General features: G+C 40.1%; 1 protein-coding gene across 2 annotated transcripts in view; it reads right to left on the bottom strand.

Moving 5' to 3' along the window:
• Positions 1-13,257, bottom strand: part of hmcn1 (hemicentin 1) — a 77,719-nt gene that overhangs the window by 49,118 nt on the left and 15,344 nt on the right. For both annotated transcript variants that reach the window (XM_079349847.1, XM_079349848.1), the window contains exons 2-11: positions 12,380-12,450; positions 10,128-10,286; positions 9,867-9,989; positions 8,654-8,825; positions 8,007-8,113; positions 4,494-4,614; positions 4,095-4,358; positions 3,845-3,989; positions 2,974-3,095; positions 1,463-1,732 (exon numbers count right to left, since the gene is read on the bottom strand). In XM_079349847.1, coding sequence (XP_079205973.1) covers positions 1,463-1,732; positions 2,974-3,095; positions 3,845-3,989; positions 4,095-4,358; positions 4,494-4,614; positions 8,007-8,113; positions 8,654-8,825; positions 9,867-9,989; positions 10,128-10,286; positions 12,380-12,450 — 1,554 coding nt within the window. The remainder of the gene's footprint in view (positions 1-1,462; positions 1,733-2,973; positions 3,096-3,844; positions 3,990-4,094; positions 4,359-4,493; positions 4,615-8,006; positions 8,114-8,653; positions 8,826-9,866; positions 9,990-10,127; positions 10,287-12,379; positions 12,451-13,257) is intronic.

The raw sequence follows: 13,257 nt of genomic DNA, 5'->3' as shown, positions 1-13,257 counted from the left end.
TGACCTGTGTATTTATCATGTCTCAGTTGATACGATGAGTATTTTCAACTCTCCGGTTAATGATTAATTATTTTCACAATGTATTTGTATGTATATACGCTGTCAAAGTTGTTCATAAAAAAAGAAGTAATAATATTTTACACAAATGGCCATGTTAGCTTTCGAAGGTCGTGTAAAGGCCTCACAATTAATTTCAACCTGCTTTATAACACAAAAGAGAGAAACAGAAGCTTCACGAATGCAAAATTGTAAAAACAAGTGCATGTAATGTGTAGTGTATTGATTTTTAAAAAGTGATTGAAGTTGATTTTATATCGAGAAATGGTCAATGTTTTCATATGTTGTTCTCTTGACCCACTTCAAAGTGAGACTAATAACTAAGATGACGGGGGGTGTTAAGGAAACCCCCAGGGCTCGCTGACAGCTGTTTTTACACAGAGATTTAGGAGTTATGAAGCGAAAAAAAAAAAGAAAAAAGCAGTAAGATAGTTGTTAAAAAAGTTTTTTAAAAAGTTAAAAAGACACCTGTGAAACGATGACATGAAAAAGAACCAGAGGTGAAGGAAATGTAAAAGAAAAATAAGAAAAGGAACAAGTTTAAGGACCGACTGTGTAACTATTCACTCAGTGAGATGAGCCAAATGACAGAGTTGCCCTCCAAACCTGTCAGCAGTTTTTTCAAGCTGTCACTGCAGTTCACCTTGCAGACACAACTCCAAGTTCACTTCACAGCAAGCTTTGCAGTTATTCAAATGTAGGTCAAGTTAAACAATGAGGTGGAACGATTTCTTTTTCTATTTGGTTTAAAAAAGAAAAAACACCTGGCAGAAATAACAAAAGGAGGAATTTATATGGCCTTTGAATTAACTTCTTCAGGGACGGTTGGTTATATTACAAGGTAAATACCGGATATTCATTTGGACCGATTGAATCATGTCCTTACTGCTCTCACTTCATTTATCCCAATTCTACTTTGCTGAAATCTTCACTCTAACCAGGTTTTAACAGCTGTGTTACGTTGCTATTTCCTGCCGGGTGCAGTCCAAAGCTCTGTGGTTTTATACAGATAGCCAGTGATACTCCATCTCTATAACAAAGTGTTTCTGATTCAGTGTCAATAAAGTGTTAGGAACAAGACTATGAGAGCTGTCCACGGATGGAAAGCTCAGTGTAGTTCAGCCTGAGAGTCAGGCATAAATCATTTTCACACATCCCAGAAAGCATTAGGCTGAATTATAGGGAGCTGACAAGTGTGAGGATCAGGGTACTTGGAAGAAGCGCATGTTTTTGTTAAGGAAGTTGTGTTTGCCAATAATCTTGTGATCCATAGTGTAACCGTTCTATGAAGTCTCAACACACACCGTTAACAAAATAATAGCTCAACCAAGTTGCTTCAGATTTTTCAAGCTGATTGCACAAACGTATTTCAACATGAGCATCGATATAAAAACACACTCATCACCTTGCACTGTGAGGTAGATCCGCTCTGCCATCGCCCCTCCTTCGTTAATAGCGACGCACTCGTACCAACCCGCATGATCTGGGCTCACCGAGGACATCTGTAGTGAGAGGTTCTTCAACACGTTTACCCGTGGATCCAGGCGGGCATCGTGACCTCCTCTCAGCCAGGTGAGGTTAAAGGTGACGGTGCTGACAACATGGCAGGTGAGGACGGTACGGGAGCCAGGAGATGCAGTTACATTCCCCTCCACTGTGATGGCTGGAGGAGGCTCTGCAGGACGAGGGGAAAAGGATGTAAGCAGCTGATGTGACAGAAAGAAAGCTCAGCCTGTTGTCAATCTTTTTTTAAGGGGTGAGCCAGAGCTAAGCAGGAGAAAGTGGAAGGGAGAAAAGGAGGTAGAAAAAGAAATAATGAGGGTGAGGAGAGGTATGTGGCAAAGTCTTCAGCTCTGATACAATAAGTTGGTGTCTAAATGCATCATTTTTTGGAGGCGTTTTAAGGGCTAAATTCAACGACCTCTCGCTCTTTTCCTTGCACTCCTCCTTCTTTTAAAGTTGACACTTCAAGTTTTGACGCGACCTAACTGAATGTCACAAAGCACAATGTTTATTGGACATGATGAACTTTACTGAAAGCTTTTTTTATATGGCCAATAGTGAGACTAAAGGTATAACACATTGTACTTAACAAACAGATTTCATCTGGTTCAACTTTAAAATCCTTCAGGTAAAGGAACATGATTACCTATAGTATGAATATCTGTGAGAGGTTTTGCAGCGTTTCTTATTTGTGGGACCAGACTTGATTTTAACTGTGAACCTATATCGCAGCATGGGCACCTTACTGTGCTCTCTAACTTTCGTGGTGCGCAGCAAGATACTTATTTATGACCTTCCATGTATTCTCATCTTACATCATAGTTACGGTACGTTGCTTTTTAAACCAAGCACACAGCCCGTAGAGCATAAACCCCATGACATGATGGCTGTGAGGCATGGATTTCAACCTCGTGTTAGGCTCAAATGTTCCATAAAGCCACATGTAATCTGTCATGATGTAGGTTCTCTGCATGGGATCTCCAGCAGTAGACCTCGGAAACTATAAAATACACCCATCGGTAATGGCCCTTAAATTCCAACTGTATGCCCATAAGTAGTGTAAGTGTGAGCATTGGAGTGTGAGGGGGTGTGTACATGAAACGAGGACTCTTAGCTTTATCCCCCTGACCTGTCCTGGCTCCTTACACAAAGTGAGTCTGGCTTCCTTTTGCTTCAGGTAACATTTTAAACTCTAACAACTGTAGCCCTGTAACTGGCTGTTTTTTTTTCAACTATTTTTGATGCATATTTTTTACATCTTTAACACTAAATTTCTCAGTTTGTGAGATGAATAAAGAATTATCTTATCTCATTATATGTTGATCTATTAATGGATCATTCAGCGTTTCTGCTCATTACTATGATTATGATCACCCCATGTCAGAGTGAATGAGTGTTGATGTGTGAGCTTACCTGACACATCCAGGAAGGTGCGAGTCCTTCCTGTCCCAGCGCTGCTGATAGCAATACACTCATAGTAGCCCTCATCCTTCAGAGTAACCACGGGTATGTCCCATGTGGCATTGTCAGACTCACTAGAATAAAAAAAGAGGAACATGTAACACCTGTAATTTCAGTATTTGTTGTGAATCGAAGCACACAAACACAATCCTTAATAAGTTTGTCCATCAGCAAAGAGAAACGATGTCAAACCATTAATTGTCTCACAATTGAACAATTTAATCTGAACTCAGTTTCAGTTTCAACTTGATTATGCTGTGTGCTGATATTTTATCTTTTGACAGGTGGGGATAAAAAACGGATGGAATGGATTTATTTACTATGTTTTGGCAGACGTTTCCTTCCATCAGGGTCCAAAGGTCTGTTAGAATAATAGACTGCTGTTGTTTGTTTCTAGGGACCGTTAGGGGGGGTTTAATATGTTAAGAAAACGCTCCTAAAACAGTCAAGACTCGAATTGTCTGTAAAATGTAATAGTTTTGCTTAGTGGGGCTATTGTTAGCAGCGCTAGCACCACCAGCCTTTGGTCCTCCCTGCAGGTCAACATTCAAATACCTGTGCTGAATGTGGCTTTCCTCTGAGTCAATATGCCAGTTTAACCTGACACAGCCTACATACTGTTCATACATATACAATACTGCCAGACGTGTTGCTACTATGAGATGCTGTTTGTTCACTGTGCTTGTTAAGCAGGCTCTCTGGGGTGGAGCTGCAGCCAGTCTATGTCTACAGCCACGGCTAGCGGTGGATGGCTGCGTTGAAGTTTCAGCCAAACATTTGACGTGTGTGAACAGAGAGAAATATTCATAGTTTGCTTTATTACCTGAAGAGTTGGTCCACCCCAAGCCTCCTCCCATCCCTACTGAAGCGCAAAGTAAAAGGGATCAGGCTCTCAATCTGGCAAATGACAGCCCCTCTTTGGAGGTAGTATCCAGGAGTTGTGGCTGGCATCTGCACCTTAGGGGCATCTAAAAGACAGATACAGTAAAACAGAAAAGAAAGTAACAGTTAAGATGTTTATCAATCGAAAGACGTGAAGTCTTTCGATAAATACTGAAAACAGCATCACTGACCAGGTTTAATGCTGGAGAAGGAGACACTGGAAACTCTCTGGAACATGAAACCATCCAGGTCGTATCCTGTCACCCTCAGGAAGAAGGCCTCATTGGGTGGGAGGAACTCTGTGATGTTCCACAGGCCGTAAGGCTGTCGGTCAGGGTAGTAGCGAATTGGCAAAGTTTTGATCGCTTCACCTGTGATTGACAGGAGGTCTAGTCTGTCAGCTCGAGCAGGAGGTTTAAGCCCAGTGGTGTTCAGCAGAATGTGGGTGGGAATCCCTGGAAAGTTGTCACACCATATATTTTAAACTTCTGTTCTTAAAAGCTAAAGAGCTAAGTGAACACGACAGGTGAAAGGAAACAGAGACAACTGTTGTGGTGTTTTTACAGCCGGGTAAGGTTGCCCTCACTGACCTTGAACTGGACGACTGGAGGTCTTTTTGAAGTCCAGCGTGGGTTTTCTGGAAAACCCTGCTCGGAAGTCAATGGTGCTGAGGCCTGAGATACGAACTGAGTGTCTTCCTTCACTAGAGGTCTGCATGACAGAAAGGGAACACTTAGATTTACAGATGTTTGTCTACAAGTAATGGTAAGCGCAGGTTGGCTTCTACTTTTATCTTCATGTCTTGAAATACTGTTGCAATGTTAATCATTCAGATGAAACAAGCACTTTTCACAGCCACATCTTTATTATTTGAATTGTCTTTTTCAATTTCCTCTGTTGACACTCAATGGTGTGGGATGGTATAAACTCAAGGAAACAAAGAGCCGCCCCATCAAAGGCAGTGATAAGTGGACTAAATGACAGACACAGCACTGGGACTGTTGTGTAACCGCCTTTTGTGTGCCAGCCGCCTCTGCGTGTTAAGACAAGCCACTTGAAGTTGAGGCTTAATATCTTACACTCCATAATCCAGAGATGATCAATTCAGTCTAACATTCATACTTTAATCAAACAAAGAAAACCCTATCATTCACAAGTGGCTAATGGCACATTTTGTCTTAACCACCAGAGGGTCTTTTGAAGCTTTGACAGACGCACAGACACAGTCATCACAATAAAATATAGGTTGTTGAGAAGGGGAAACTCCTCACCTTAGGTTAGACACCTTGGATGTGTTACAGACATTGACTCATGAGGCAGAGTGAGGCATGCAAACCTAAACTGTCATTTGCAATTGCCTGAAATGAAAGAGAGTGTGTGGGTTTACTGCCTTCCAAAATGACGGAGTACCTGATATTGACTTCAACTCACTGTGAACGGTAAACCAAACCAAACAGGAGCCAGCAGGAGAAAAAAAAAAGAGCTAAAACAATGAGGTAACAGCATGACAAAGGAGATCTGGCACAACCTTAAATGCTAATACTTACCATCATAAAAAAAAACACAATACATGCTGTGGTCATCAAACCCTGCCCTAACAGCAGCCATGGTAATATCCTGGCTCTTTAGTCGGTTGCAAATGAGGCCATAATAATGGGAGAGGTCCTTTAAAGGTCAGGCTATGACCAAAGACAAGAGCAGTCCCTGTCATTAGAGCTTCTCATTTCCCGTTTTCACACCCCGCTGCACAGAGTGACCAGCACACGGTCTCAGACACACCCACACTCACACACCAAGAATCAGCTCTTTTGACTGTGTGGAATAATGGAGGGACAAAGGTTTGGCTCTGAACATTTCTGCCCTAAAACCGAGAAACTAAAAAGAATAATTGTTTTGTTTGTATAATTTCTGACCCAAATAAACGTCCTTACGGGCAAAAGTGCATTTTATTGTATTATTTTACATTGCTCTGTGTACAGTACTTTATCTTATTGTATAAAGGTTATAGTATTGTATCATATTGTAACATATCATCGTACTGTTTCATGGTTCATTGGGCCTATTGTTTATGCATGACACAATTCTAAAGCAAAATGAATCAATTAATCATGTACTGTATTTTATATGGTATCTTAAGGCATCTTTTCAGATTAAAAAGGATCAAATTCCTCTTCACACACAGTCTATTGCCTGGGCAAAGCATGAAAGAACAGTGAAATCCCTGCAAAACTATTTCCCCACACTTCTGCAGATTGTCCTGGGAAACACAGCTACAGATGATAGGTAGGTATTTTTAGTCTGATAAAGTACTGTGTGGGAGGCTAAGGTTGGAAAATTGGATGTCCAAGAAGAGAAATTGGGAAAAACAAGATGTATCGGGATCAGGACAGAGAACAGAAAACACGATAGGCTTTTTCTAGGAGACAAAATATTGGGTAGTTAGTATATCCAGAGAATAATGCATTCGGTAACACAAAAGAAGATTTGTGAGGTGAACAAAAGAGATGTATGAAGAAAGATGAGACAGGAGGCGGACAAGAAGGCAAACAGGAACTTTTCCATGTCCCTCATCACTTCTATGAGCACTGTCCATGGAGGAGCTCCCTATATTAGTTATATGTGGGCTAAGATGTAAATCTGAGTTGACATTTTCAAACAAGTGTTCCAGATCGAATCCCCTTTGGGCATCTTGTAATACTGAAGTGTTGTTTAAATCCCAATAAATTAAACAACAGAAAAAAGTTTGTCACATGTAACACGTCATTTTTTTCCCAAAACAATCCAACAGACAGAAATGTAAATCAAAAACAAAAATTAAGTACGAGAATAAAATGTCCATGTCTAAATTCTTTTTTGTATCGGTCTCTAGAAAAACAATATTAGACCAAATAAATTTTTCACAAAATGATTTATGGACCTTATCATACGTACTGTGAAGGCATTCGATAGGAAATTGAAGACATGAAATACACATTGACAACGTATGTGACAGGCACGTCCATCTACCTCATGAAGCAGGTGCATAGGATGTATAACTCTCGCTTAGAATTTCCACACATGTTGCTCAGTATCACCATTTATTAGAAAATGACCCAGTGTGTCAGACGTTGAGGACCTTTGTCAAGTGCACTCTGGCAAAGGTCCACTGTGAGCACACTTGACAAAGGTCTGAAATGTTGGGTAATTTTCTAATAAATGGTTATCCTGAGCAAGAGCAATGTGCAGAATTTTCTCCATTTAAAATAACAAAATAAAAGAAGAAAAAGGCACAACCCTCCAATTTTTATGGAAAGGCAAGTCATGCAAAAATACTGTACAAAAGTAAAGGAATGAAGAAGCGTGACTAATGGTAAATCAAATCCTCCAGAGAACATAAGGAAAATATGCATACAACCCATCTGTAACGGCAATTTTTCCAGGAAGGAAACACACAGATGACACAGTTTTCCATCCAATCTCCTCCCTAGTAAATCAAACGGGCGCTAACAACACAGTTATGCAGAGATGAGGAAAAGTATCCCAGCAGGAGCCTTCACTGAACACACAGGCCATCGAGGCCCCTTTAACAAATCACTCAGGTAAAAATGCTTGTCATTTCCAGCATCTGGCATTGACAGTGCAGGCAGTCAAATGTGTGACCTCTTTTGAATTACCTCGACAGCAGGGTTCTAACAGTTTCCACCCTGCAAGGGGAACAACAGAGCAAAGGGGTGCCCCAAAACAAAACTACACTTTTTGTGTTGACAGCAGTGGCCTTGAACATAATTCATCTTCACTTACCAGGAATGTCCACAGAATCATCTTAGTGTCTTTTTGATCATGTTTTTGTTCCCTTTAAGATGCTTCCACCAGACGCCATGCATGCTAAACTGATTAGAAATCACTGTAAGTCAACATGCTGATATATTACTGCAGTTATTCAACTTAAGGACCATACTCAAGGGCTCAACTCCCTGCTGGTGTGTTAGTTTGTGACCTCATTCCAAGGTTGTACAACTGAACTACTTGCTGTAAGTCTTTTTAAAAGACAGCTCTGCTCTGATAATTGCGAGGAGAAGGCTGTAATTTTACACACATTCCTAATTAAAGTATGACTCGTTTACCTTGATAGACCACGTCCCAGGCTGCGGATCCTTAATGTTGAGAACTTTGGCAGAGTTGGGAATGTGTAGGAGCTCAGTCAGGCCATCACTCTTCCCCACCACCTTCCCTGTAGGCCAAATGTGAACACAGAGACAATTACTCAACTTTTCTGCAGCTTTGACGAATATAAATGAATACCTGTTGATGCATGGCAGTAGGTTACACTGTTATGGATTTCTTTGTGGGTTTTTTTGTTTGTTTTGGTACCTATTGTTACAAACGTGTCTTTAGATCAGACTTTATTTACCTGTAAAAGTCACAGAGGTTCATCTGCAGGTGTCTCTACACTACATTACCATAACTCTCTTATTTCTATCCTATCATCAGTGACCATAAAGTTTTCAGTTAAAATGTTTCCATGAATGCTGAGATAGGTTAAGGCTTTGTTTCTTCGTCGACCACCAAATATGATTCAAATCATTTTTTCCTTATTAAACCATTTTAACAACCTTAAAGTGTGTTTGCATCTGTTTTTCCAGTCCGTCTCTTATAGATTCTTTGTCAGATTTCTAGTCATACATTTGCTAAAATATATAAAATTATAAAAATTATAAATATCTGTAATCCTGATGACAATCCTGTTTATAATCGCTGACACTTATCATACCCTGTGGGTTTCTAATCTCAATGTTAGGTGCCAGGCCACTGAGCGCTACAGTGACTTCTTTCAGGCTGGGGTCAAAGGGCATCTGCCAGGTGTTGCTGACCCCAGCGAAGTGATCCGTGGATAGCAGATGGACCTTGGATGATTGCACCGCCTCCTCAACCCATTTCAGGACCTACAGCAGTCAGAGGGAGATTTAAAGAATGGAGGTCATGTTTTTTGCGTATTTACTAAAATAGATTTTTTTTTTTTAAATCAAAAAACGTGTTACGTAAGGCCACTAATTCCCTTTGTAACTCAATTAAACCACAAACAGAATTCACACAAACACACAGACACACACACTTTTAACCCCTCACCTGCTCACAAGGTCAACCCCTAGACATGTGCAAAGCTTTATTCAGGAAGTTTCTTACATGTTACCCCCTTCTCTCCCCTTTACCCAGAGAAACTTTAACAGCCACTGTCTAAGACACAGACCATGGGCCGTCTTATTAAAGAAGCAAGCACAAACAAATACGATACAGGCCTTTAGTTTCAATATCTCTTTGAGTAAAGCAGGTAAAGAAGAGCGTTAGGAATGATAACATTCATGCCAAAAAAGTAACATTTCATGATTTGTCTTGGTTTTCATCCATCTGTTCCTTAAAGCCACAACATCAACGACTTTAAACAGATTCTTTCAAAATAAGAAAGAATCAAGAAAAAGAAAAAGAGAAAATGATGTTCCAGCATGACTAGCTTTTTGGTTTTTTTAAATCTAGATTTCCCTGCTCTACAAGAAATGACTGTTACCTTAAACTTTCTGGTTGAGAGATGACCTACTCTACGAGTGAAACACAGCCGGCCCAGCATGCTATTCAAACTTCAGGCTTTGACTTGACTAGTCCAAGACTGCTGATTTACATTTCTTGGAAAGGTTAAAAAGAGCTTATGCATCAATCAATTAAATGTTTCCTGTACATTTGATCTGGAGTCCAGACTTAGACATGGGCACAGCAAAAGACAAGAGTGGCTGTAAAACCTTCTACTGTTATTTAAGTTAGACAGCACAGAGACAGAATTTGGCCAAGGTGAAATGATTGGAATACTGTGTCACCAAATGATGTTACTTTAAAGCAGAATGTTTTTCTTTTAACTATAAAACCTTAAAACTTCATCCAAAAAAACGAACTCAAAAGACTGTATTCAAATTTCCAGTTACAGATTCTCTTACCTCGTTGACCTGTTTCTTGTCTAGATGGAAGACCTGCCCAGAGCTAGTGGAAGCGATCTCCTCATAAGCCTTGTAGCCAATATGAGTCCGATCATCACAGTCCCCAGTCAGCACAAACACCACCTACACACACACACGCACACACACACACACACACACACACACACACACACACACAGAAACACAGATACATTTTAAATTGTGATCACTTTTCCTTTAAGCCAGTTCACAGTATGCTGTAAGTTGCCGTAATGTCCAAACCTGTGACTGTTTCTGCTGAATGAGCTGCAGGACTTCATTGGTCAGCTTATAATCTTTGGACCGGGCGTCTGTGAAGACGTATATAAAGGAACCTGGCAGGGAAATCTCCAAGGCAATCTTAATGGCACCAATGCTCATTTCTGGACAGTCCCCACCTCCCTGAGAAAGAGGAGGATATCATCAGCATACAGTGGGAATATATTCATGCTTGTGTGGCAATTTAAAGAAAAGAAAAAACAAGATCGGCACACCAAGAAGCTCCTGTTTCAAAGATTTATTGATGGCTAAGTGTGTGGCATTATGAGACTCCAACACAGTTCTTTAATTTGTCCACCTCTGATACTAGTTTTCTTATGCAGTCCTTGGTAATACATGGTCTTGTATTACGTCAAGCATTGAAGTATTGTTCTTTTCTTTGAAGAGCTCTTGATATTCCCATTGGTTGTGTCATAATTGGTGTAAAAGACAACATTACGTTATGAGTAAAGATCCCTTCAGCATTGATCACTGTCATCTCTTAAGGACAGTGTAAACAAAAACCAAATAGATTTTAGAGATGTAGAAAGTGGCCACTAACTTTAGGTAATATGTAAAAGGTAGACAGACACATTTAAACTAGAAGGTATTTCAGTAAAGCTCATACCAATACATTTATTTTCTTCATTCAATTTGTCTATACATTTGCACTTGAGTGAATACGTTTATTGTGTCCATAAAAACAGCCTTCCCAAACAGCAGCACATAAATCACGCCGCCATTATGTGTTGAAGAGGTTTATCAGTGGAATCTAACAAACTGTCTGTTAAAAGATTTGTGCTGAGAGAAAAAGATAAAGCCCATCCAAGATCAACAAACAGCGTGAAGAATAGCATGGCAGTATTTGTACATGTTCAATCTGTCTTATTATGTCCTTATTTGTGTTTCAAAATTCTCTCTGGCTCTCTGTCTTCTTGGAGGGGTCAAAGAGGAGTGTACTCTGAGGCTGTGGTTCTCAAACTGGTGGGTGGGGACCCAAAAGTGGGTCGTAAAGTCTTTTTTAGGTGGGTTGCGAAAGTGTGCTCTTTGTTCTGTCGTACAGTATGTTTTGTACCATGAGTTCCAAACTGCACCAATTTAAAAAAATAAATAAAAATTTGGGAGTTGGGGTTGGATCCTGAGGATGGACCAGTTGAGAACCACCGCTCTGAAGCATTCCCACAGTTACATTTTGGCTGTCTGCAGGGTTCAATAGGATGCAAGGATGCATCGCCCCTTGATTAACATCTGGAATGGAATGACCCATGATTTTATGCCGGGGGGGAGGACGGTGAAGAGACAGGAATCTTCTGTCTTTCATGAACCCCAGAATTTAACCTATGGCCAAAAATATTCTCCCCCATGCACGGATGAGCCTGATAACCCCTGCACTTTCGTTACTCAGGCTTAAACAGATGAAGTGTTCCTAACATCCTCACCATTAAAAACAACTTCTCTCATGTCAAAAGAATTTAAATTTCAAGAAATATAAATTCCAAAGAGCATCTCATCCATTCTTTCATGCCAAAAACCTCTTAAAAGGTTGTTGCAGGTGAAGCGCTGAGCGGAGGAAAAACAGATACAGGAATGAAGCAGTGAGTGAGAAGAAAGTGGATCTCTCTGTTTCTCCACACCACCAGCTTGCACATCAGATGAACATTGGCACATGTCGAAGATGCAAAAACACATGCCATACATTATTTCTCTCCAAAAGAACTCTTTGCAGTTTTGCAGTTTTTGCTCAAGAATTACGAACCAGGATTTCTGCACAACTTCCTTTCTCTTTCCAAGTAATTACACAAAAATCTAAACTTGGAAGACATGTGTTTAGCTTTCTAACCATAGAATGTTATTGTTTATACATTTGTGTTTAATGAAGCAGGAAGGCAAATAAACACAGGATGAGTAAGAGGTTTTACTTTTGATAAAAACAAGATCAACATTATGTCCAATGCCTGGAGTTTGAAGTTTGCCGGTTACTTTTGGAAGCTGATTATTCAATATCATTGGAACAAAATTCTCAACTGTCACGTAAAAATACAGACTATAGATTATAGTTTGAAATGTTTTTTTCATCATCCAACCCGGACAGACCGGGCTTGGTCCTAGTCAGCGAACAAGATGCCTGCAGGTACCAGTCTGCTTTTATCAAGGCCAGATGCCCTTCTGCTGACTGCTAAACATCGCGGCTCCTGCTGCTGTTCTCCTGGTTTGATTAATGTGATCTCTGAACCCACCTGGACATAGAGCTCTCTCAGCTCATACTGGAACTTCTTGGGGTCTGTTGTGATAGTTATGGGTCCAATCTCTGCGAAGAAAAAAAAAACATAAAGAGTCTCAGTGATTAAAAAGGCCAAAGGCGTAATTAGTATCAAATAAAAAACTTGAAGCATTTTCGTTTCCTAAAGTCTCCTCTTCAGGCAAAAACATTAGTTTTGGCAGATATCTACGGATGTCCTGATTAAAATGTCATATTATGCACTGCAGTGCAAAACATTTCAGTGAAGGAGAAATATCTAACTAAGAGAGGAGAAGAAGGACATCAACACATTCTGACAGACAAAAGAAAAACACAAAAGGAATGGTAAGTGAGATTTGAACTATAGCCATAAGAGATATTAGATGTGATAGGTTGCAAATGAAGACCTGTCTGAACCAAACAATAAACCAAAACAGCCATGAATATGCAAGACCTCGTTTAGATAAGACAAGGAAAAACAGAACAATCTCACATTTAAGAAGCTTGTTGTTTTCTATTTACGTTTTTAAGAAGCTTCAAATGACTTGAACATTACCAAGAGATTTTGGCTATTCGAAATAAGAACTTTCAGTGAGCCTTACGACAGGCTTGGAGCTGAAGCTGGTTTTATGTCAGAACTGTTCACTCTTGTTTTCATAATTTACAATACGATGGCTAAAGATCAAGACAAGCAAAATGGTCTGGAGACGGAATTTTAAGGCTTCATAACGACTCTTTAGAAACCGATGGTTGACATCCCTGGTTACGTGAAACCATATTGCATCGCACCATAGAAGAAGAGTACCACTGCTGCACAGTGACAACATGCCCTGTCCTCTGTACCTCAAGCAGTGTTGGTAGTCAGTTACTGAGCTC

Source organism: Symphodus melops (assembly GCF_947650265.1).
Source record: "Symphodus melops genome assembly, chromosome: 8".
Lineage (NCBI taxonomy): Eukaryota > Metazoa > Chordata > Actinopteri > Labriformes > Labridae > Symphodus > Symphodus melops.
This window is presented reverse-complemented; position numbering and strand designations above follow the sequence as displayed.